The sequence below is a fragment of the Artibeus jamaicensis genome, unplaced genomic scaffold (assembly GCF_021234435.1).
Source record: "Artibeus jamaicensis isolate MK-2021 breed Jamaican fruit bat unplaced genomic scaffold, CSHL_Jam_final scaffold_369, whole genome shotgun sequence".
Lineage (NCBI taxonomy): Eukaryota > Metazoa > Chordata > Mammalia > Chiroptera > Phyllostomidae > Artibeus > Artibeus jamaicensis.
The window spans coordinates 29,557,183-29,583,355 of record NW_026522042.1 but is presented as its reverse complement, the minus strand read 5'-3'; the positions used below and the strand labels follow the sequence as shown (position 1 = coordinate 29,583,355).

General features: G+C 43.3%; 1 protein-coding gene across 3 annotated transcripts in view; it reads left to right on the top strand.

Moving 5' to 3' along the window:
- Positions 1 to 25,037, top strand: part of MTRR (5-methyltetrahydrofolate-homocysteine methyltransferase reductase) — a 31,425-nt gene extending 6,388 nt beyond the window's left edge. For all 3 annotated transcript variants that reach the window (XM_053657379.1, XM_037145290.2, XM_037145291.2), the window contains exons 4-15: positions 6 to 123; positions 4,025 to 4,403; positions 6,854 to 6,976; positions 10,763 to 10,916; positions 11,955 to 12,043; positions 14,827 to 15,007; positions 17,395 to 17,437; positions 18,119 to 18,305; positions 21,118 to 21,236; positions 22,232 to 22,324; positions 22,431 to 22,613; positions 23,484 to 25,037. In XM_053657379.1, the coding sequence (XP_053513354.1) occupies positions 6 to 123; positions 4,025 to 4,403; positions 6,854 to 6,976; positions 10,763 to 10,916; positions 11,955 to 12,043; positions 14,827 to 15,007; positions 17,395 to 17,437; positions 18,119 to 18,305; positions 21,118 to 21,236; positions 22,232 to 22,324; positions 22,431 to 22,613; positions 23,484 to 23,628 (1,814 nt within the window). In that variant the 3' untranslated portion in view covers positions 23,629 to 25,037. The remainder of the gene's footprint in view (positions 1 to 5; positions 124 to 4,024; positions 4,404 to 6,853; positions 6,977 to 10,762; positions 10,917 to 11,954; positions 12,044 to 14,826; positions 15,008 to 17,394; positions 17,438 to 18,118; positions 18,306 to 21,117; positions 21,237 to 22,231; positions 22,325 to 22,430; positions 22,614 to 23,483) is intronic.
- Positions 25,038 to 26,173: the final 1,136 nt, after the last annotated feature.

The window sequence follows — 26,173 nt, the reverse complement described above, 5'->3', positions numbered from 1 at the left end:
TTTAGGTCTGGGTGATTCAGAATACACGTACTTCTGTAATGGGAGCAAGGTAATTGATAAGCGCCTGCAGGAGCTCGGTGCCCGGCATTTCTATGGCACTGGACATGCAGATGACTGCGTAGGGTAAGAGCAACACACCTCCGTCCTTCCAGGAACCTTGTTTGTACGTGATGAAGGGTAGCCAGTGTTTTAAGTGCCTCATCCTTCTCTGTCTGCTAATGGAAGAAATTACAAAAGGTGTCCCAGTATAGTTACCTTTATCAAAAATGTGTAGGTATTTGAAAAATCAGCATTTTTTTAGGAACTTGGATATCATGTGTGTGTGCTTTTCTCTGTGGTGCACATGGGGGCAGATCCTCTCAAGTGGAGGGCGCTCAGTCCCCCGTGGGTCCCTGGGAGGGAGTGCAGACCGGGCCCTCACAGCAGGCTGCGTTCCTTGGCACTCTCTTCCTTACATTTTAATGTCCTCTGAGAACGCAGTTTTTATATTCATTACTTTTATTTATTCTTTCTTCTACAGTTCTGTATTCCACACTATTGCCACCCTTCACATCCTCCTAATATTTATTAAAAGATCTTACAGATACTGATTGGCCTACAACTTATTCTGCCATTTAACCCTTAACTATTTCAGCCAAACAGCGCACACACTTCTTTTCTGTGAGGTGCGTGCATTAAGTGATTTCTCACCACAGCTGTGTTTATGAATGATGACAAACTCAGCCAGTGTCTTGCTTTTCTGCATATTACACCCTTGCATGAGTGTTGGATATATTGGGTTGCCCAAGAAGCTGTCACGTTTCTTTCATGAAAGACACGCTTTTCATTTTCACCTGTAACTTTATTGATTTGGATATTTCAAGTATGTCAGCTATCTCTTGCTATTGATTTCTAGTGAGTAGAGGCCAGGGGTGCTGGGAACGTCTTCCAGGACATAAGATAGCCCCACAGCCAAGAATGTCAGCAGTACCAAGAAACTTCACAAACCACTTTTGACACGTTCGATCAGTCACAGCACCTTCTCCATACACTGCACACATCTTTTTTTTTACATTTCCATTGTATTTTTACCTCTCTTGAAATAATAAAGCATAATATGCTAAAAATGTTGTGTATCTTCTTCCAGGTTCAAAGGGCTGCACAAAAATTCTCCGATTTTGATTTTTTTTTTAATTCATGCTGATGTGATAGTCTAACTTCGAATGAAGTGAAAGACGGCTAAGCACTACGAGAGCCATTGTACAGAAACAACGCAACAGAGTTTTTGGCCAGCTCACTACTTTCATCCCACCAGGCTCCCCCTCCTGCCCACCAGTGCCTGCGGCTGTGATGCTGCGGCTCGTCATGTCCCCAGTGCACAGGCTCTTCCTGATGCTGGTGACAGAGCTCAACCACGTTCCATGTGTGTTACCTTTTAGTTTCGTCCCTTTACATTGGACTTTTTAATTTTCTTCCAGAACCTCACAACATTAAGTATTTGTGGTCTCGTGTGAGCTGTCTAATTGCTAGCTCTTGTGTAGCCCATCAGCCTCTCACTCCGTCCATATTTTACTTCTGTGTAGAGGCTTGGTTTCCCTGTTCATTTACTGGATCAGGTGTTAACATTTTTGAATGTATGTTTCAGCTGCATGTCTTGACTTTTCAGCCTAACTACCTTGCTTGAATTTTCCCTTTTCTAAAAGTGAAATATTTTCAAAAAGACATCCTGGTGTAATATACCACCACATTGAAGGTGTTAAGAATGCCCACTGGAGTCCAAATACCTAGATTTAAATCCTTGATCTCTCACTTACTGACCGAAACCTTGGTCAAATTACTCCACCTTGTTGTGCTTCCATTTCTCCCTCCATGAAATAGATGACAGTAGTGTGTGGTGTGTTAGGTTCTTGGGAGGATGAAAGGGATTAGTACAGCTTGTCCTCTTAGAATAGCGCTTTCCATACAGTGAGCACTCAGTGAGTATCAGCGTTCTATGATTTTTATCTCCGTGTTTCTGAGTTGTAAGACTGGGTTTTCTCACTGTAGCTGTCATTTCAGAACCCATAATTTTATCTACTTACTTTTCCAAAGGCTCCTGAGGGTCAGATGTACCAAACTGAGCACCTAATGAATACAGTGAAATTATAGCCAGTAAATTAGAGTCAATAATATGGAGTCTAAAATGAGCCTTTTCTTAATAGTCATGTAGTTTTATGAATTGGAATTTAATCGGTACCTCCTTTCATTTGTAATTAGACAGAGGTATTATTTCCAAAGTCATAACACACACAATCTTACCTGTACACTTACAGTTTCTCTGTGCAGAGAATGTGGGGAAAGTTACTATGGAGGAACCACACTTTGTCAGGAATAAGGCGACCAACACAGTTCAGATGTGCTTACGATTAATTCAACTTACCTGATGGGTGATTGCTTTTCCCCCGTTATCTGCCTCCCTGCAGATTTTGCCAGAAAACTTGTTCAGAACTGATAGAAAGTTTGAACAGTTACTTAGTCAAGAGACTTAGCATTTATTTCACTGATATGTTGTTGATATTTTAATATGTAGGAAATAATCAAGTTGGCTAGGCAAAGAAAGATACTGTATTCTATTGATATGATTATTAATTTGTAATATAGATGAGACTTGGATTTTGGGTAAGTTCTATTGGCCTAATCAGAACTTAACATGCTTGTTTAAAATTAAAACTTTAAAATGAAGATTGCCAACCCTACTTTAGGGAGTTAATAAAGAAGAATAACATTCCTGATACCTACTACTAAAATACTGGGTTGGCCAAAATGTCTGTTTAGTTTGTTCCATAAAATAAAAAACACATTTTTTATTTTCACCAATAACTTTATTGATTTGGGCATTTTGAGTATGTCGGCTATCTTCTGCATAATGTAGCCTTGATTGTTCTCAATTAATGTCTCAGTTTGATCGCTGTCAACTTCAAGTGATCTACCTAACTATGGGACATGGTCTAGCAAGAAATCTCCAGCTCAGAATTTCGCAAACCACTTTCAACACATTTGATCAACCACAGCACCTTCTCCATACACTGCACAAAATTTTTTGTGCCAGCTGTATTTTTTCCTTTCTTGAAATAATAAAGCTAATATGCTGAAAATGTTGCACATTTTCTTCCATCAATATTAAAATGACAAAAGTTTACCAATTTTGCCCTGGCTGGCATAGCTCAGTGGATTGAGCACTGGCCTGTGAACCACACGATCGCAGTTCGATTCCCAGTCAGGGTACATGCCTGGGTTGCAGGCCAGTTCCTAGCAGGGGACACATGAGAGGCAACCACACATTGATGTTTCCCTTCCTCTCTAAAGATAAATAAATAAAATCTTAAAAAAAAAGAAAAGTAAGTAGCAGAAATATAAAACCATATATAAATATATATTAAAAAATTATCAATTTTGATAATTGTTTTAAATGCATGCTGTTATGACAGCTGTCACAATACAATCTAACAAAATTGTTTCTAATGAAGTTACAGACAACTAAGTGCTATAGAGACATCTTATGGTAAGGGGAAAAACAGAGTTTTTGGCCAACCCAGTATCTTCTTTTCTGCCCTGGCTGGTGTGGCTCAGTGGTTTGGGCATCGTCCCTCAGAGCAAAAGGTCACCAGTTTGATTCCCCGTCAGGGTACAAGCCTGGGTTGCAAGCCAAGTGCCCTGTTGGGGGTATGCAAGAGACAACTGATCGGTGTTTCTCTGGCTCTCCCTGCCTATCCCTCTCTAAAAATAAGTAAAAGTAAATAAAATCTTTAAAATATCTTTATTTCTGTTGTTAAACTTTTATATTAGCTCATTTTGCAGCTCAGTGCTAAGGAACTCATAATAATGTTTTGCTTGTTCACTTAGTCATTTGTCAGTCATTTTTGTATCCGAATAGACTTCCTAGTGTTTCTGCCGGTTGCCTAGCATTCTGCATAACGGACAGACACTGCCATTACCTGTTCTTGCATATTTAAGTGAAGAACTCAGGCTTTTGTTTCTTCTTCCCTTTTTTCTTATAACAATCCAGTTTAGAACTCGTGGTTGAGCCGTGGGTTGACGGGCTCTGGGCTGCCCTCAGGAAGCATTTTATGTCAAGTAGCGGAAAAGAAGAGATGACTGGGACTCTCAGAACCGCATCGCCCGCCTCCCGGAGGATGGACCCTGGGAAACCGGAATTAATACACATCGAATCACAGGTCGAACTTCTCAGATTAGATGACTCAGAAAGAAAGGATTTAGAGGTTTCCAAACAAAATGCAGTGAACGGAGGTCAATCGAATGCTTTGATTGCAGACTTTGAGTCGTCACTTACCCATTCAGTGCCCCCACTGTCCCAGGCCTCTCTCAGTATTCCTGCTTTACCACCCGAGTACTTGCAGGTGCATTTGTGTGAGTCTCTTGGCCAGGTAAGTGGTCTTACTTCATGCTGTGTATTATCTTACCATAGATGTTGGGGGGTTTTATATGTTTTTTTAAATTACAACAGAGATCAACAATCTATGACCTTCTGGCCAAATGTGGTCTGCCAGCTCTGTTGTAAATAAAGTTTTATTAGAACACAGCGATGCCCATCTGTTCACAGGAACACAGCCATGCCCTCTGTGGCTGCTTCTACAGTGGCAGAGTTGCATAGTTACAACAGAGGCCTGCCCTCCATGTACTTCAGAAGCAGTTGTAATATTATATTACTTCTGTCTCTTAAGAAGTAAATGGTTAAGAGCTCAGTTTTTCCATTATGTTGGAGAATTAAAGTCTTGGTTTTTTATTTCAGATCTGAGTCAGTCCAGGGCAAGTCGTGGTCAGTCAGGATATTATCTCAGCAGCTAAACTTACAGGAATCATTTAGAGCAGCATCTCTTCCAGTGTGGATTTTTGCTATCGTGTATACTCCATTTGGGGGGTTATTTTTTTTCTCAACAGTATTTTGCAGACTTGTTTTGTGTATAATAAAGTTTTTTCTTTGCAGGGATGTCTAACCTTTTGGTGTCTCTGGGCCATACTGGAACTAAGAGTTGTCTTGGGCAACACATTAAATACATTGTGACACATAATCACAAAAAAACTCATAATGTTTTAAGTAAATATAATTTTGTGTTGGGCCACATTCACAGCCAACCTGGGCTGCATGTGGCCCACGAGCCGCAGGTTGGACACCCCTGGATAGAACATCTTTCCTGTGAAGTAAATGGCTTTACAGTGGTCTGTAAAATTTTGAACCCAATGAAATACTAGCTTCCTTCTCACGGTTGCCAGTACATGGTGCCCTGAAATGTCCTGCAACGAAGGGTCAGCTCTCAGTGCAGCCTGTCTGCCTGCGGCGGATGGGCGTTCACACGGCTTCCTTACAGAATACCACACCCTCAAAGCAGCAATCCTGATTTGCAGTTTTTTAGTTTTCTTTCTAGTAAAGAAAGACTTGACATTAGAGAAACAGTTTAAGTACAACTTTCTAATGCAGTAGAAACTGGTTGCAGACGTCTGATGTGATCGTAATTTTTTAGCATCGTATTTTTTTATACTGTCTTTCTCAAGCTTTCATATAAGCAATGTGTGTTCTTGTTTTGGACTTACACTGCATTAGTTTGTGAATTAAGTGAGGCAATTACGATAAAGTACATGTTTGGTTTGGGAACTAAAGAAAGAGGTCATGGCTCTACATTAAAAGGTGGACTGCACAGGAAATTTACTCTAAGTGCTGGGAGAAATGTCCGGGAATAGGCAGCCAGTACATCGGCCTCCACTGGAGGGTGCAGAGCACACAGACCTGCTGCAGAGCATGAGCAAGCTTGGGGACATGGGGCAGTGGCCCGGTGAGCCCTGATTAGTCTGGCAGCTTGCTTCGGTAGGGCGAGGGTCTGCCAGGAGTTTCGTTTGTGGCAGTTGCCATTAAATAGGCTTGAGTCCTTAGTAATGTGGTTGAAAATCTCACCTATTTAAGGAAAGTTTGTATAAACCTGCTCCAAGGACACATGTAGAGAGAAAGAGATCGGAAAAGTTTCTCTTACTAAGGCATCCTTTTGGGATCATCGCCTTGAGAAGCTGATACGGGGGAGGGAAGGATGCCCCAGTCCCCCACACATTACCTGCGATTCAGGCTCTCAGCACTCACCCTCTTCCAGCTTCCCATGCAGCCGCTTAAAAATTAAAAATGAATTTAGTAGCTTTTTGTTAAAAGTAAGTTTCTACTTTTAGTAGAACTTAGGAACATCAAGTTGGAAAAGGTATGGGGACAGTATAGAATCAGGTTTTCTTATAGTTTCCAGGACCAGCGCTGTCTAATACTTGCACCACCACCACATGTAGCTACTTAAATTACTTAAAATTACGAATGAATCTAGTTTCTTAATCACACTAGTCAGTTTTCAGGTGCTCAGTAGGCACACGTGGCTAGCAGCTCCTCTATTGGCCAGTATGGGTCCAGAGCATCTCATCACTGAGAAAGCCCTGTTGACTGTCACTTCCCACCACTGGGGGTTCTTGTGACCATCTGTACAGACACCTTCCAGTCGGAAACACCTGCCGTTTCCTTTGGAATTGCCTTCCTAAAGTACACGTGCCTGCTGTTTCACTTTGTACAGTGTCTTAGGAAGGCTGTTAGAAATTTACATGAAAATGCTCATTCCGGTATCAGTATCTCAGAAATTCTAATGTCTAACAGGGAGTTTAAAGCATGATGAGCTTCTCTCTCGAAAGATGGAAAAGCATATGTGTGTAGTCACTTACCTTAGAAAGGAATACTTAAATAGCCAGGATGTTTTATAAGATCCCGTAGATCTTATGTAGTCACTTAGTGAAGCAGTGGTAAGTATTATTGAAAAATGCACTTAGTAATATTTTGTCACATTTGTTTCTCAAGGAGGAAAGCCAAGCGTCTGTGACTTCAGTAGATCCAATTTTTCAAGTTCCAATTTCGAAGGCAGTTCAGCTGACTACCAGTGATGCCATAAAAACCACTCTTCTGGTAGAATTGGACATTTCAGTAAGTTACAGAATTTATTTCTCACCGCAGTCATGTTGTCAAGGAGTGCAGACTTACTTGTGTGCTGTTCTAGTTGGTACACTCTGGAAGAGAGTCTCTGACAGGACTCTGGCCTTTTTATTCTTTTTTTTTAGTACATGTTGTTGATTATGCTATTACAGTTGTCCTGGTTTTTCACCTTTTGTTCCCCTCCACCTCCTACCCCACATTCCCAACAGCAATCACTGCCCCCATGGACATAGTCTCATGTCCCTTGTCCCATAGTGTCATGTCCCATAGTTTCATGAGACTATGTCCATGGCTCTCATGTATAAGCTCTTTGGCTTCACCATTCCCTGTACTGTTCTTAACATCCCTCTGTCTATTTTGTATCTACCAGTTATGCTTCTTAATCCCTGTATCTTTGACCTCATTCTTCCCCATCTCCCACCCTGCTGATAGCCCTCCAAATGATCTCCATATCTATGATTCTGTTCCTGTTCTGGTTGTTTGCTTAGTTTGTTTTGTTTTTTTTTAGATTCAGTTGTTGCTAGTTGTGAGTTTGTTGCCATTTTAATATTCATAGTTTTGATCCTTTTCTTAAATGGTTCCCTTTAACATTTCATATAATAAGGACTTGGTGATGGTGAACTCCTACCTTGTCTGGGAAGCACTTTATCTGCCCTTCCATTCTAAATGATAGCTTTGCTGGATAGAGTAATCTAGGTTGTAGGTCTTTGCTTTTCATCACTTTGAATATTTCTTGCCAGTCCCCTCTAGTCTGCAAAGTTTCTTTTGAAAAATCCACTGATAGTCTTATAGGAACTCCTTTGTAGGTAACTCTCTTCCTTTCTCTTGCTGCTTATAAGATTCTTCATCTTTAACCTTTGGCATTTTAATTATGATGTGTCTTGGTGTGGCCCTCTTTAGGTCCACCTTGTTTGGGACTCTCAGTGCTTCCTGGACTTGTGTGTCCATTTCCTTCACCAAATTTAAGAAAGTTTTCTTTCATTATTTTTTCAAACTAGTTTTCAGTTTCTTACTTTCCTCTTTTCCTTCAGGCATCCCCTATGATTCTGATGTTGGCACTTTTGGAGATGTCCCAGAGTTGTTTATTCTCTCCTCACTTTTTTGAATTCTTGTTTCTTCATTCTGTTCTGGTTCACTTTATTTCTTCCTTCTACTCCAAGTCATTGATTTGAACTCTGGCTTCCTTCCCTTCACTGTTGGTTCCCTGTGGATTTTTCATTATTTCACTTAGCGTAGGCTTCATTTCTTCTCAGTGCCTTTGTCATACTTAGGCACTGAGTTCTCTGAGCATCCTTATCACAAGTGTTTTGAACTTTGTATCTGATAGGTTAGCTATCTTTGTTTCATTTAGTTCTTTTTCTGGGGTTTTGTTCTTTTCTTTTATTTTGGTCATGTTTCTTTGTCTCTTCAATTTAGCAGCCTCCCTGTGTTTGTTTCTGTATATTATGTAGAGCTTCTTTGACTCCCTGTCTTGCTGCACCTGTCACGTTGAATGAGGCAGAACCTCAGGTAATTACCAGGGTGAGTCAACCCGCTTCACTGCTTTGTGGCTTTGTGTGGGGGGGAGGAGCCAGAGAGGAGACAATTCTGCCGGAGGCTTGCTCAGCACTCACCATTCCAGTCACTTCACCTACTTCTTGTATGCAGTTGGCGCCTCTCTAGCTATTGCCTAGTGGTGGTTCCCAGAGTAGGTGGGTTTGTGTACATTGTAGGACTGTGCAGGCCCTTAAAACACTCACCTGAGAGACCAGCAGTTTCTTCTGCTGCCCCAACCCCTGCTGGTTTTTACAACCAACAGTTAATGAGGCTTTATTTCCCTGGCACTGGAACCCTGCTCTGTGCGATTTGGCCTGGGGCTGGGATCACTGGCTCCCCAGGTGTTTCTCCTGATCTTCATCCATCTCACATCAATGTGGGACCTCCCGTTCTGTCGGCCACCGCCACCTCACTGCCACCTCACTGTGTCCTCTCTGCCCCTGCACTCCCTGTCTCTGCCCCTCCGACCCATCTGGATGAATATGGCTTCTTTAAATCCTTGGTTGTTGGACTTCCATACAGTTGGATTTTCTGGCAGTTCTGGGTATTCTTTTTTATAAGATTTTATTTATTTATCTTTAGAGAGGAAGGGAGGAGAGAAGGAGAGAAATATCAGTGTATGGTTGCCTCTTGTGAGTCCCCGGCTGGGAAGTGGCCTGCAACCCGGGCATGTGCCCTCACTGGGAATTGAACTGTGGTTGTTTGGTTCTCAGGACTGTGCTCAATCCACTGAGCTATACCAGCCAAAGTGTTTTTTTTGTTTTGAGATTGGTTTTGATCCTTCTTATGGTTGTGCAAGGAGGCAAAGTGTGTCTAACTATGCCTCCATCTTGACTAGAAGTTGGCCTTTTATTCTTACCCATCATACTTCTCCCCACCTCACACCTGTTTTCTTCTCACTTCAGGGAGGGCCTAAAATGAGCAGCTTGAAAGTATAGTGTTGCCGCCTCACACATTGCCCATGAGAGTATAATGGCATCAGAACAGCCTTTCCATGCAGGAGGAGTCCCGGGAGGAAGCTGTTGACCCAGGTCAGCGGGCTGGTAGGAAATGGCGCTCAGCCTAGACAGTCATGTATTAGTTCATTTTTTCAGAGCACTGGTTCTCCTTCCTTTGAGAATCTGGGAAAAAATCACTGATCCTCTTTCCAGAGAAATGCTTGTATTTAAACATTTCCTATAGTTTCAGGGGTCACTGTACTTATCTCTCAACTTCACCCACTAGCCCATCCCCGGCACCTTCTCCAAATCTGGTGACTTCAGGTTAAGAAACTATGGTGGATGACCTCGAAAGCTCAGTGGTTGGATACTTCTTGAGAGCTGTGCAGTTCAGCCCTTCATTTGATGAAGGCCCTGAGAAGCTCAGTGGGTTGCAATTTCAGGAAAGTGAGGGCGCATCAAGGCTGTGTATGTAGATACATTGAATTTCCTAATGGAAACAGAAAAATGACAGGCAGCAAAACTAGGTTTTGCATACATAGTATTGAGTCGTCCCATACTTTTTTTGAACATTTTAGCATTCCGTATTGTTAAATATTCTGGGTACATCAGAACATTTTATTTTCTATTCTGCTGCTCTACTTTGGTCATGCAGAGGCAAGAGTGGCCCGTTTGGTGAGGCCAGTCCATCCCCCACAGGCCAGCGGTGTGAGTGCGTGTGGTCAGAGGCCCTCTCCAGACGCTGGTCTGCGTTCCCCATCACTCTGTTAATAGACACGCTGTTTGTTCACCTCCGGGACCAAGCCAGATGGTGTAACACTTTCCACTCATGAAGGAAAAAATAGTGTCCTCTCCCACTGTACCCCTCCCCAAAGGGAAGGAAATTGAAGACCAATGCAAATGGCCTCGGGGAGTTTCTTTTGCTCATAACGTGTCTGTGCCCGTGTGTGTGTGTGTGTGTGTGTGTGTGTGTGTGTGTGTGTGTTCTACATGGATTGCTAAAACACTTCTTATTGAGATCCCTTACTCTATAAAATGGGGAAGGTCTCTGCTTCCATTCTGTAAGTACTCGGTGGTATAAAGCAAAACAATGGATAACTACAGAATTCCATTTTTAAAATAACTCCTAATACATATGTTCATTCAGTTCATTGGCTTGTTAGCTTTTTTTGTAATTAAAACCATTTGGAGTTTCTAACTGATATATTAAAATGGTGATTACAATAAAAACTAATTTTGTTGCTCACAGCTAAGATCTTTAGTTCATATGGGATTTTTTTCTTTTGTGCTTGTTCTTCTCTAGAAGACAGAGTTCTCCTATCAGCCGGGAGACGCCTTCAACGTGCTCTGTCCCAACAGCGAGTCCGAGGTGCGAAGCCTGCTCCAAAGGCTGCAGCTCACAGGCCAAAGGGAGCATTGTGTCCTCTTGAAAATCAAAACAGACACCAAAAAGAAAGGTAGGGCTCTGACCCTTTTCTTAAGGTGTCCCTGGGCCGGCAACTCGGAGGTGACACAGGCAAGTGCCCCCCCCCGCCCCCCCCCCCGCCCCCCACACTCCCATTGAGCATCAGGGGATCGGCTGTTGTCAGCGGAAAAACATAGGCACTGGCCAGTGTTGCTGGATCCTTGACCTTTACAGCAACTACACTGAGTGAGATGATGATGGGTTTTATGCTTATTGGCCACATACTGACATTAAAAGGGAATGTAACTGACTTTGGAGAAGCAGGTTGGCTAGTTGGACTGATTTATTTGCTTTTTGAAGTTAGTGTTATTTTGTTCCTAAGTTCACATATTAAAATGTTGTACAGGCAAACCGTTATCAGCCTTTAAAAAAGGTTGTTTTCCTTTTATGTTTACTATAGCATGTTATTGCTTATTTAATATAAATAATTGATTTTTTATCATTAAAGGAGGATTTTTTTCAGCTCAGGCAGTTCTAATTTTTTTCTTTTTTTGATACTAATTTTAAACATTTTTTAATGTATTGATTTTAGAGGGGAGAGGGGTAGAGAGAGATGTTGGTTTGGTGTTCCACTTATTTAATACATTCATTGGTTGATTCTTTTATGTGCCCTCACTGGGGTTTGAAGTCACAACCTTGGCTTGTCAGGACGACACTCCAGCCAGCTGGGTACCTACCCGGCCAGGGCCTAAAATTCTTTCAGAGAATTACATGGGATGTTGACAGATGCCACATTTGACCTTCCTTCAGTTCCTTGGTTTTGAATAAATTCCTTCCTTTTATTTGGCATACCTATATTTGGTTGTTATATCTGTTGAATTTATAATTCTTTTTTTTTTTTTGTAAAACAGGCTTTTCTGCCGGATTTATTTTGAGGAATGTTTTTTACAGAATAAACAATGTCACAATCACACTGCAGTTTGATAACACTGTAATGTAAAGCATCGCTGTCACTGATGGTGGGGGCGGGTACCAAACCTTTCACTCTTTCTTTTCTGTGCCGTGAACACCTTCTTGTCCACTTGAAAAGGAGCAGCCTTGCCCCAGCACATACCTGAGAGGTGTTCTCTCCAGTCCATCCTTACCTGGTGCCTCGAAATTCGGGCTGTTCCTAAAAAGGTATTCTTCATTCTTCTTTGGGAAACTATTTACAAACATGGCTAGCTCTCTGTTGGGTTTGTTAAACAGATCTGCTCTCTGCCCTTTGAAGTCTTAGAAAAGATGGTCCTCACAGCGTGTTTTCAAAATTAGTCCCCAAGGGTGTGTGGCGTCTTCATAACTCGTAGACAAAATATTTTTATGTTGTGTTTCCCTGGAAATTTCATGTGTCCTGTTGAAGTGAGATTTCTTAAATAAGGCTTTTTGTTAGTCTTACTTTTACTGGACATTAATTTAATGCAGCGGATTAATCAGTGATGAAGGTAGCCCTAGGTGATCCTGTGTTATCCATCCGCACACTGACACCTGTCTCTGACGGCTGACGGGGAATGAGAGTGCACCACCCCGTGTCTGTCAGCTGTTTAATGTCGTTGCGCTCCCTTTTATGTAAAACTGCAGAATTATGCATTGTTAAGGCAGAATTTACTGGGAGATATTGAAAGATTTTGGTAGGCTGCATTGATGTTGAGATAAATTTGGAGAGAGAACTATCCACTAGATGTCAGTATGTGGCTATATTTAAAAAACAGAAGTTTAACTGATTCATGACTCACTCTAACCATGTTCCTCAAATGGGTGCCAAGGAGTAAAACTCTCTGCCCTGTGCTTTGCCAGATGTATCTGGCCAGGGAGCATAGACAGTGGTATTAGTAGGCCACCACCCTTCAGGAGGCAGTTTTTTTCTACGTGCATTTGTTGCCTTTGGGAAGCAAACTACCTAGAGAGAGGCTGAGTCCTAGATGCCATGAGAAATTTAGAATTAACTGTGGTGAAAGCGCCTTGATTAAATTAAATAAATTTAAAATGTTAGTTTAATTCTACCATTTAAAAAAATTTCATGAATTTTATATTATTTTACCATAAAAGTAATATGCTCATTGTAAAAATTGCAGACGCAAGAATAGCTAACTCAAGAAACAAAAGTTCTATATAATCAAGCCCTCAGAGTTAATGCTTGAATATTGTTTTGCTTTTTAAAAAAATGAGGTTCTCTAGTACATATACAGCTCTGTAACGTGTTTTTCACTTATGAAGAAATGAGTAGTGTGTGTGGCCCAGCATGGAAAGAGAGGGGAGATAAAGGACAGAAGCCACAGGGGCCAGAATGAAATTGCCGGTTTAATCATGGACAGTTGGTTCCTTCCAGTTTTTCACTATTCAAAAAAAACTGAGAGGAACATTCTTGCACTGTATTCATTTTTGCACACCCGTTTGAACTTTTTTTTTAAACACATTCCTTGGAGTCGAATTGCTGCTTTAAAAATACTTGCACTTTAAATGTTTGTGATTTCCACCCACTTGTTCTCTGCAAGCAGTGCTGTGTATCCTTTGGACCAGAAAGTTGCTGTAATTCTAAAGCAACAAATAAGTTAAAGATTTACAATTGCTGCTATTTTATTGCAACTCAGGATTTTACTGCAACTCAGGAAGTTTTGTTGACTCGAGAAATTGGCACAAAGTGTTACTGGTAAACTCTTTTACCCTACCGTAGGTCCCTGCAGAGACTTGGGTGTTTTTCATTCTACAGCCTTTCCCAGGTGCCTGTGGTACGTTTGGCGCTGTGTAGGGCACCTTGAGAAAGCTGTGTGGATGTGTGGGTCTCTGGATCACGCAGGCAGGGTTCACAGCTAAGCCGCTGGAAGCCTGTGACCTCCGCAGGGCCAGCGGCCTGGCCAGCCCTGTTGAGGGAATGCAGAGCACACGAAGTCTGAGCCGTGGAATGAAAGCAGCAGCATCCGTTAGCATCCGAGAAGCATTTGATGCAAATAACTTGCTCAAGTGCTTTCATCCTAAATCACCTTGAGCGATAAGAGCTGTATATGTCAGAGGATAGATAAGCTTGGAATTGCATCGGAACCTCAAGTCATTGGCGTGTTTGGTCCTTTGTTCCAGAGTTTGGACTTGAGTCAGGCTTTGAGATTTCAGATTCAGGACTTGGTTTTTCATTTTTTGTTCATATTTTCCTTTTTCTACAATGAATCTGAGTGACCGAGTGTCCGTGTACTGCAGGGTGTTTGACGTTCTGGCCCGTTCTGTCTCGTCTGCCTCCCGCCCCGTGTCCACGTTTTCCTGCTCACATACTGAACTGCATGCGGTCCCCGGCCTTCCTGCAGCTGTGCCATCGTGTAGCCCCTCTTCCTCCCCCTCGTTTCCAGTGGCCAGCCCTCCGCTCAGTCTTGCATTCTGCATGGGCCTCTGTTGGGGGAGCTAGCTTCTTGTACACGAACTATTCCTTGACTTCTGTTGCTCTCTTGAGCCTGTGAAACCCTACGGGCAAGGTAGATGTCACTTTGTCCCCAGTGTCTCACCTGCCCAGTGCTTATCACCTGAGAAGCACTTAACAGCTGCCCACTACCAGTAAGTGTGGGAGTCTAGGTTGTCACCGTCAGCTAAGGCAAGAGCAGTATTGTGGTCTGACGCAAAATGTCGAGTTAGATGTTTTGACCACTTTTTCTCAGATACACCTGACATGTAATTTGAGATCACACTTGGGACTAAAGAGGTTAGTTCAGAGTACAGGAAAGGTGAACAAAAATTCAACATAAAAGTAGGTTTTCCTAACAGGCTGACATTAAATCAGATAGCAGAGTAAATTCCCTTTTCCTGACCACACTTTTAGTGGCTCTCTCACTTTTTCTTGGACAGTCGGGCACATGCCTAGGCAGACACTACCAAATGGTTCTGATAGCTATAACCACAGCGCACATGACGATTTAAGTCTGCTTCCTTTCCTTTGGCCACAGGCACTTTTGCGAGCCCTTGTGGACTGTACCAGTGATGGTGCCGAGAAGCGAAGGCTGCAGGAGCTGTGCAGCAGACAGGGGGCAACCGATTACAACCGTTTTGTGAGAGACGCCTGCGCCAGCCTGTTAGACCTTCTGCTCGCTTTCCCATCCTGCCAGCCTCCACTCAGCCTCCTGCTTGGTAAGTGGTCACGGTCATGGTCCCTGCGCTCCAGGGCTGCTTGCTCTGTGTGGTTAAGAACAGTGGCTGCTGTCATGTCTCCTGGCCTGTGAATTCTGTGCAGCCACTCGGGAGCACATCGGAACAAGCTGTGAGCAGTGAGCCGGCATCTCAGTTTGTCTTCCGGGTGCCTTGACATCTGAACTGCCCTCAGGAAGGCCGAGAGGGTCCCTCTTCCATGCTTTTTTGTCTCCTTGTTTCTTCTAACATCGTCACTGTCATTTTCTCTCTTCATATGGCCAGTCTTAATTCTCATTTTTTGCTCAGCATTTAGCATCTATTCTATTTTACTATTTTTCAGAAAGCATTTTTGCCAAATTTTTTCTCTCAGGCTTCTTACAGGTAATCCCACCTTTTACGATGTGGCGTTGGGGGCAAAGACTTTGCTCAAGTCCAGATCTAGGGTCCTTCCTCAGCAAAAGGGGGCTCTCCTGTTGTCCCAGGGCACGGGGCCTTACTTAGAGCACATCTGGGCATCGAGCTGGGAGAGACCGTCACGAAATACGCAGATGCGTGTCGGTCCTGTGTTCGTTCAGACTGTCTCCTGGGTCTCCAACTCCAGCAGCAGACGGCTTCAGATCCTCCTGGAGGAACCGCTTTGGGGGAGGGGAGGGCTTTCAGTGGAGTCTTGGTGGCCGTGAGAATTGTAATGATTCAAATTACATTCGTACTACTTTCCTGTGCTTGTAATTTTGTCATCTCCACGGTGTTTGCCTGTAATGATGAGTAGTAAAATTCCTGAAATTTGTGTCTGCCTTTGGTGGCAGGAAAGCATGTGTTGTGCTTTTCACTGTTGAGCCGGCAGAGTCCTTTTTGATTCCCGCAGGACACAGTGAAGCCGCTCTCCTGTCCAAGTCAGGCCCTGCTTTTTTGTTCCTTTAATTTCTCAGTATTTCATTCTCTTTCTTCTTTCCTCATCCTCAAAAGGGTACAAATTGTCACCAGGTAAGACTGCTCTTCCCTGCTTTCCTGTATTCACAGGAACGCCCTGCATTTTTATTTGAGTCTTACAGGTGAATAGAGGGCTTGGGGGAACATTCAGAACACGTGCAGGGAAGTTACACAAAGTCTCGTGAAGCTCGGGATCACAGAGGAGTTCCGTTCATGGATTTCCTGTTACCTTTTAGACCTTTTATTGTCATTTATTACCCAGTTTTGTGAAAAACTAAGATACTGAGACATTAAAATTTGACTTATTTTTCAGTTTAAGAAAACATAGTATGTCTACAGCTTGAGTCATGTATGAAACTTTTTTATATTCATTAAAACCAAGCCATTTTAGAAAGATCTTTCCAAATTTTTGCTAAGTACTGTATTTTGTCGTGTATCGTGCCCTCTTGTCTAAAATGCTCATCTATGTTTTTGCCCCTGACTTCCAGGAAAATGATCTTTTGTTTTAATTTTCAATTCAATTTTTTATTCATTTCTACATAGGTACTTGGTTTTTGTATTTTGTATTATAAAGGAATTTTAGCATTTATGTTTTATGTATGGTACAAGCAATTTTACATAACAAATTACAAAACTCAAGAACAGATACAAAGTACTTTAGGTACTACCCACATATAATACGCATGCTTATATTTCCCTCAAAAATTTGGGCAAAGAAGTGTGTATTATACATAGCAAAATACAGTAACTGTTACAAATACGGCATTGAAACTCTTTACTCTTACAAATATGATATTGAAAATTATTACAAACGTGACTGAAAAATTTGAAAGCTTTTTGATGGACAACTAAGTATTCAGATACTGATTTCTTAGTCTGTTTTAGACACACCTATGTATCTTGAACTCACTAGGTTCCTCAATAAGTTGATTTAAAAATGCCCATTGCTAACTTCCCATTTTTTTACTATCATATAAATATAAGAAGGAAAAATATTTCAAGCCTCAATATCCAAAATTCTTAAAATTGGGGTCTTTAATCTTTAGGGGGTCATGATCTTATTTCAAATCTGAAAACTCTGTCTGAACACTCCAGAAAACTGCATGGGCACACAGGAGAAATTAATGGGCTTCTTGACCCTGAAGCCCACTCATAGACCTTCTCCTGTAGCATCTTTTAGTTTCAGAAACCAGCCATTAGGTAGAAGCACTGATTTCAGATAGGGAAATGTAGTATGTCTGGTTTACTTTAGGAATTTGGCAAAAATATTCAGTAGTAGTTCACTCAGATATGGTGGATTTACATGTGCTTCAAAATATAGTTTAAAACTAAAACTTAAATTATTTTGAATAATTAAATAAAATAATCAAATGAGACCTTGACTTTTTTTACCCCTTATATATCTTGTATTTTCAGTAGGCATGAGTTAATAATTGCTTATTTTTATTTTCTTCTAGAACATCTTCCTAAGCTTCAGCCCAGACCTTATTCATGTGCAAGGTACTGCTATTTACTAACATGAGACATAGCATCTTCCTCCCAACACATTATGAAGTCCACCTTCCAAATCTGCAGTAGCTACACACGCATTCAGTGAAAACTTACCCGATTGGTGGAGAAGTCTCAGGCATAGTAAGGAATGAAGCAGACCAGTGTGAGGAGTCCTGCCCTCCAGGAGTTCATTGAGTAGGGAACCTCAGTGGCTCCCGCACTCCAAACTGGGTTCCCACTTTGGGCAGCTGTTCTCCTGGTGCTGCCGTTAGTGGTGTGCCTGGTAGCCTTCAGTAGACAGTGGAGGAGGACGGGGGAGGGAGGGGAAAGTGCGCAAATCTTACTGCACCTAGTCTTGAAGGCCAATAGGTCATTAGAAGCTTCCCTGAGTGATATTATGAAATGAGGGCGGGAGCTTCTAAGTGGCAGCAGAGAAGAGTTGGGAGTCAGAAGATGCATTAGAGCCCATAAGGAAGAACAGGGTGGAGCAGAAGTAGGCTTACAGTCTTTCCTACAGAAAATAATACATTGATGATAAGTAAAAACACGAGAATAAACTTAGTGTTTCATTACTCATAACTGTAAACCTACTTTGCTCTACTCTGGATTTTCCCTGCAATAAAAATGGGCTAGTTTGGCCTAAATGTATTGGCCCTAACAGAGTTTAAAGATGCGTGTGTGTCTTGGCAGCTCCAGTCTAGCTCACCCTGGGAAGCTTCGCTTTGCTTTTAACATCGTGGAGTTCTCGTCCAGCGCCACATCGCCGGCTCCGCGGAGAGGCGTGTGCACAGGCTGGCTGGCCACGCTGGTTGAGTCATTTCTTCTGCCGAACACACGTGCATCCCCTGCAGATGACGTGAAAGCCCTGGCTCCCAAGGTACCAGCAGTGTGCCATTGGCACCGTTGAAATGATGTTCTTTGCTTGATTAGGAAAAATGTGTAGCCTTCCTGCACTGTCCAGCACCACCGGATTATTCAGAGTGTGTGTGCCCCACTTGAGTTTTTAAGTCCCTGTTGGAAAGTCGGGAAAACATTACTTTCACTCTCTATTAAGTGGTCCGAGCATTTTGTGAATATGTGAAGCATGATTTTTATATAATAGAGTCCTTTCTGATTTGCCTGTCATATTCTTAGAAGACCTTTTCTGTTAATATTTTTGGTAGATTGGCACAGAGGAGCCAAGTGAATATCGAAAACTGCCTTGTTGTACGTTTAAGCCACAGGCTGTGTCCTGCAGAAGCCCTTCTGGAGAGGCAGTCAGGCGACAACCAACGACTGACCTGATGTCCTTCAGTTTGGGCAGCAGCATTTGCACTTGGCCCTATTTCTTCCCTTTTTTCAGAGCTGTGGCGTCTCGATTCTGAAGTGGCGCTCTTAGTGAGAAGACATTGTGGGGGGGGTCACTTTTGAAACACACAGAAGAAAAATGTTATCTGGTTATTCTGAAACAAACTGTGGACACGTTATATCTAGACACATTATATATTTCGATACAGCACTCAGCAAAATCTCATTCGAGGCCACATGCATAGCCAACAGTATCAGGTTGTCCCTCCCCACCCATACGAATGACTGGAATTAAAAAAAAAAACTGCAGGCTTTATTGTGAAGTCTTCTTCTCCATGGTATTGAAATGAATGTGTCATTTGTAGCATTATTTTATGACTGGTTTGGTTGCTATAAGTTATTGGAATTGAAAAGGTCACGGCTCTTAGAAGGAATTAAGACCTCTGGTACATACGCAAGAGGGCTTACAGGAAGATTGCTGCTTGACATTGCCCTTTAACTTGGTATTTTCTCAGGCTGCTGCCTGCAACAGAGCTGGTTTACTCCGTGTGTATGTGTGTGTCCCCATCCATTTTTCTCCTCCCTCCTCAGTGCTCCTAGATTTTTATATCACTACAAAACGTTGATCACCTGAGAAGATTCTTTTTTTAAAAAAAAGGAAATATTTTAATATTGGCATAAAGGTGTTATGTTACTTCGTGATCATATAATACCAGATGAACGCCACAAAGTTAAAAAAGTAACAGTGTATTCATAATGTATCCTAGACTCTAAGGAGAGGTGTCTTCCTCATATTCCCGCTTTCCTTCTGCCTCTCCTCCCTCTTTCCTTCCCAACTTTAACAGATTTTGACTACCCAATATTCAGACGTCAGAGGTGCAGGTAGAAATGATAATTTAGAACTGTCTTAAGTTTCCTGGTGTTTAGTAGTACCATATTTTATTAGGAAGTGGAGAGAATATTTAGGGCATGATCCGCCACCGGCCCTCCCCCGAACTGCTAGGTAGTACAGTCGTTCAAATGCCGCCCCGCCCCCATCTCCCAACCCCCCGTGGAATAGACTCCACCTCCCACTGGCATTTAGCCTCCACCAGTGAAACCTGAGCAGACCGGGTGTGTGCCAACCACGTCCGAGTAGGAGCCCTGGGCCTGATGGCGTGGCTCGCCTCCCTCAGTCTTTCCCTCTGACCTAAGGACAGGATCGTCCAGGAGAGCCAGGAGTCGGTGTGTGTGGCGCTGTGACCCGTCTGAGATGTGCTGCCGCGAGACCGACTGACTGCTGTTCAGGGGCTCCTCGCAGTCCCTGAACACAGAGATCAGGCTTTGTTAGCAGTTCACGGCCATACCATTGTGTCCTGTCTTTGCCTCGTGAGAGGTAATCACTAGTCATTCTAGGGACGTGTGTTTGTTCATTCCACCCACTAGAATACAAGCCCCATGAAGATGGATTCGGTTCTGCTCCGTTCTCTATTCCTAGTGCTTGTCATACTGAGTACCTTGAACAAAATCATTAAGTCAAGGAACCAAGTGAATAGGCTAATGTGATATTAATTAGTGTCATTCCATAATGAGGACAGTGATTTGATACAGCTCTGCCAGTTCTTCACTTAAGTAAGTCCTGTCCATGAACTTCATGTGATTTTTTTCCTTGAATTAAAGGTTGAAACATACACAGTTACCAGCATGGACTATGGAGCGATTCCTGTCACTCCTCACTCTTAGCACCACCCAGCATAACGTGTGCGTGTGGCGAAGGGAAACGCAGAGAAATCTCTGTGTACTTACAGATCTGTTTCTTGTAAGTCATGCTGCCACGTGATTGAGGAGAAAAGTCTTCTGAAATTTTGGTGAAAAGGTTTTGTCTATCACTTACTTTGAGTTTAGCACAAACAGAAACAACTTGAACCCAGAACACCATGCAGTTCTCCAGCATCTTTGGAGCAAGCCCTCAATTTCCTAGTTAGCCGCCTAATTTTCACTTAAAACTTTCACACCACCTTGATGTTAGTCTTACTGCTTCTGTGTGCACAAACACGGTCACGTCCTCATGTCCTTCTGCATTCCTCCAAAATGCGTGTCGCACGTTGGACCTGTGGTGCGGGGAGCACACCTTATTCATGGAGCTAGAAAAGGGGCGATTATATCTGGTCAGTGTTCTACCTCAGAAATATCGAGCCTGTCCTTTTAAACATACCATTGATTTAAATAGAAATGTGTAAAATACACTTGTTTGTTCCTCTGTAGTGATGAGCATGTTCACAGTTTCAACAAGATGTCATGCTATGTAAATTTGTAATGTTTCTTTGAGGGAATTTGCGCTTTCTGGTTTCTTTAGCAAAGATCACCTTGGTTATGTGCTTTTTAGATTTTCTTTCATATTATAACTTGTTTTAATATTCCAGATCCTCATCTCTCCTCGGACAACAAACTCTTTTCACTTACCAAGTGACCCCGCGGTCCCCATCGTCATGGTGGGCCCGGGAACTGGCGTAGCGCCCTTCCTGGGTTTCCTGCAGCACAGGTACGTCGCCGGCTGGCGAGCACGCGATCCCTGGTGGTCCTGGGAGTGGACCAGAGGTTTGTTGTTTCTGCAGTGGTTTTTAGGATATTGGACTACAGTTATGAAATCCTTATTTTAAAACATTATTATTAAATGCACAATAGCGTAACAGTTTGTCACCATGGGAACAGTAAACGTGCTCTCTCCTAGAGGGTTTGCTTTGTGCCCGAACTGCCCGTTCTGCTGGAGCACTTCCGCCTGCTGCCCCGCAGTCCGGAGCCGGGGCAGAGTCACTGCAGAGCTGTCCACTGTGGCAACGTGCTGGCCGTTGCATCTGCTCCTTAAGTAGATACAGTCGGTGGTGACAGATCCAGTTACACCATGAGTCTCAAAGTGGAGCCCCAAATATCAGTAATTTTCAGTAGGATGGTATTAATGCATGTAACTTCCATCAGGACAGAACTATTTGATACAGAATGAATAAAAGTGTGCTTCTCTCCCCATTTGTGAAGTAATGAGTTTTTCCTCAGACAGTGGGGTAACGTCCTTTGAACATGGTCTTTGTCGTTTTCTTTTGTTCTTTTTTTCCTTAGGGAAGCGAAAGAGTAGTGACAGACACCTTCAGCGTGTCTCGTCAGTGTGTTCTCAGCAGACATTCTGCCTTTCAGAACCCTCTGCCACTTTCCCGCTGTATGCTTGAGAGTTCATTTTATTCATAAGATTGTTATTAATATTGAATAGAGAAATTGGTCTGGGTGTGGCAGTGTGGCATCCTGACTTTTTCTTGCTGTAAGGATGTCACGTAGGACTCGGCGGCGTCTGCAGCCCACGGACACGCTCACTCACCGCAGCGTCTGTGGGAGGGGCCGAGGCAGGCTGCGGAGAGCAGACCTTCAGGGGCTCCAAGGACAGATGTGGCAGACCTGTCTGGGTTGCTTGGTGGTACAGTGTTCCCACTGCAGAGGGAGATGGGTTGTACATTTATGTCAAACATCGCGGCTTTCTTTTTTCCTTAGAGAGAAACTCCAGGAACAACGCCCAGATGCACACTTCGGGGCGACGTGGTTGTTTTTCGGCTGCCGGCATCGGGACAGGGATTATCTATTCAGGTACTCTACGCGTTGTCAGACTCAGTCCCAGGTGGACAGTTCTCAGTGCACTTTTTTAATGTTCACTTACACACCTTCCGGTGACCCGTTCTGTACTGTGTTTCAGAGAAGAACTCAGACGTTTCCAGAAGCTCGGAATCCTAACTCACCTGAAGGTGTCCTTCTCCAGAGATGCCCCTGTGGGCGAGGAGGAAGCCCCAGTGAAGTACGTGCAAGACAACATTCAGCTTCACAGCGAGCAGGTGGCCAGGCTCCTTCTTCGGGAAAATGGCTGTATTTACGTGTGTGGGTAAGTGACCGTCATGCTCAGGTACCAGGTAAGCGGCGGCAGGCAGCGATATTTATTAAAGGATCAAGGGACCAGTCAGTTAATAAATCCAGACATGGAGGGATGGGAGATTCGATTCGTCAGTACAGGGAAAGAAATACCAGTTCTAGAATGACTCTGACGTACATTTTACTGTGAGGGGCAGGTCAGGCTCAATTCCTGGCAGGCCAGGGGCCCGTTCAACACTTCTTTCATTTAACAAACCCTCGAGTGCCTAGTGAGTGCTCTGGCCCTGTGTGGGTGCAGAGCGGTGTGGAGATAAATGAGATGCGCTCCCTGCCCCCGGGGAGGGCGCTCCCCAGAGGGCCCTCACCCCTCCTGTAAGTGAGCAGAGCTGAGCCGCATCAGAGCACTGGGAGAAGGGCCAGGGACAGGTAAGTTCTCACTAAGCAGGTCGTTCCTGTGTGTGGGTGTGTGCATATGTGTGTGTGCATACATGTATGAAGCCCTAGATGCACCTCTAAGAGAGCTTGTTGCCCTTGGCATGCAAGTCCCACTATGTGCCTTGGGAATAGAGGGAATGAGAGGTGAGCAGGGGCCAGATGGGAAGGCGTTCAGATGCTTAGGATTTGGACTGCTCCCGGGACGTGGACACTGAAGGGTTTTAATCTGTGACCAGGGTGGTGGGCAGGACTTGTTAGAATGGTGGCTGTGTGAAGGCCTGAGTGTCAGGGGAGGTGTGGGTGACTGGGGCTGGGAGACCTTTCCTGAGAGATGGAAGCAGGACTAAAGTTTAGTGATCGGGCATCAGTGGGAATTAGGTTCATGCATTAAGGAGGATTGGGTAAAAATTTCTGTTTTTCTAATATTGCTACTATTTGTGTTTTCCAGGGATGCTAAGAATATGGCCAAGGATGTAAATGATACCCTTGTGGAAATAATAAGCAAAGAGAGTGGAGTTGATAAACTGGAAGCAATGAAAACTTTGGCTACTTTAAAAGAAGAAAAACGCTATCTTCAGGATATTTGGTCATAAAATCAGAAAATGAAGAGAATTTTCTTTGTTTTTGGCTGATAGTGCTAAAAGATGGATTTGAAGCTTTAGACTTTCAGTTTTTAAGATTAAAAACAAAATTAACTTTTCTTGGAGGAGGTAGGATAGGGAGTGGACCACCTACTAGTACAGCAAACTTCTGGTTTGGTTTTCCACTCCCCCCCCAGCTCCCAAAGCGTCCCGTGGCTCGTAGGCCCCCTGAGCTGAGTGGCAGCCCTCGCTGCTCCGCCAGCAGCCACAGGGTCTGCTTCTGCATCCTGGGGAGCGTGGGCACGCCGTGGGGTCCGTGTCTGTGCACGCGGAGGCTTCCCAGTGCGCAGTGTGGGCGCCGGAGTCCGCCAGGCACATGGTTAAGTCTGAACTTGCGTTGCCAGTTTTTTTAATAATGTAGAAATGACTTACCATTCTTATGTGAAATATACTATACAAATATATGTTGAAACTATACTGTATAGCATCAGCATATCTTGAGTACATGCTGATATTTATCAAATGTTTATTTTAATACCAAAACTATTTCTGATAAAATATATTTTAAGGTGATGCTTACAGGGAATTTTTTTTATGATCCTAGAAATGTGAAATATATTTTGAAATTCTCTTCTGGCATATGGGTTTTTTAATCATAATTAGTTTCTTATATCACAGGTTCAGAAATGAGGGACATTTGCATTCAATTTACAGAAGTGAACAAGGATGTATTTTAGTAAAGCCGCCATGTTCTCCGGCCTCCACCTGCCCCCAGATCTTTTCATTTCTGCTCCTTTTGGCGTAATTTTTAATTTTTCCACATAACCAACTTATCTCCATAGTATCACTCAAACTGTAATCTAAGGCTTAAAATGTCTACTTAATATCTTGGTATTTTAAGATTCCTACTACCGTTTGAATATTTATGTTTCTAAAATATATACGTCCAAATCGGAACCTCTTGTGTAATGGTTTGGGGAGGTGCTTGGGTCTGAGTGTGGAGCCCCCTGAACGGGGCCGGTGTCCTTGTGAAAGAGGCCCCTCGCTCCCAGCTCCTCCTGCCCCGCGAGGACACTCAGCAGCCGCAGTCCCCGCAGTCCACAGTCCGCAGGAGGCCTTCCCCACAGCCCGGCCCTGCTGGCAGGCTCGTCTTGGGCTCCCAGCTCCCAGAGCTCGGCGAGATCAGTTTCTCTTGCTATAAGTCACCCAGTGACTGCTTGTTACAGCAGCCTGAATGAACTAAGACAGTTGCCAGGGACAAATTCTCTTAAAATTTGTCAAAGTGTAAGGGCATTTGATAAATTTTTCCTAGGCTCTAGTATATATTGTAGTTGTATTTGACATTAGCATTTTAAAAAACAAATCTCTGTGTCAAAGGCTTCTTCTGGTCTTTGAAAAATAAAGATCTGAAGGAAATTTCATCTTAAGCTTCGATGAAGCTTCATGGCTGTTCCTTACATTTCCTAATCTCATATGTGTATAATTTTAGAACACAAATCTAAAAAGGCAGAAGAAAACATGCAAACACTATGGGACATGCATAATTAAATGTGTATGTTGTATATATCAGCCAAAATAGACTTAAGGTGACAGAACAGTATTTCTTATTGGTAAGACATAACAGTCAGGAAATTGTGCCCACCTACCATCTGTCTGTAAACGTGTGACCTGAAATCCCATCGGTCCCTAAAGAGAAGCTGTCGGATAATGGTGGTGGGCGCTGGGGCTGAGCTGTCTCATTTGGGCACCACGGTCACGTTGTTCCACTGGCTGTTGGATCTCCAGTGTCCGGTGAGGGTCGATCAGCAGATGACAGTGAAAATAGATCCCAGTCCAGATTCCGCTATTGTCTTTAGAGAAAAATATCAGTTTGTTGCTCCACTCACTGAGGCATGCATTGGTTGACTCTTGTATGTGCCCTGACTGGAAATCAGACCTGTGACCTTGGCATATTGGGACAACATTCTAACCAACTGAGCTACCCAACCAGGGCTACCACTGGTTGAATGAAACTCCCGCACTCCGGCTCACTCTTTAGTCAGTCCAGCTGCATCTGGCGTGAAAAGTGTATTCAAAGTGGTGTATTTCAGGGACAGGATTTTGTTCTCATCCCCGCCATTAGCTGCCCTCCAACCCAGTGGTAGACACGGTGCTGTTGGGTTAAGCCTGGAGGGGATGGTTGACCTTGTTTAGGACGGGGTGGGGATTGCCTCTGAATTATTCTATCCAAACTTTAATCTGGAATACCACTAGTTTTACCAGTGAGAGACCCTTTCTAACCTCAGTTACTCTGCCAAACCACGGTTGGACCCTTTGTTTGGGGTACCATCATGCTGATTGGTGGTAGAACTTACAGAAGAGCTGTGGTCACTGTCAACAATACAGCTTTCCTCTTCAGAGTGCTAACTGCACCCAAAGTTCTTCATTCTAACACACCTATGCGTCTGGGTGAAGTATTCTCAATTACACCATAATCCTGGGGCAGTTATCTACTTAGCCATAAACTATCAGGTTAAAAAAGTGAGAATTTGAACTTCACAGTTAGACTGGGTGATGT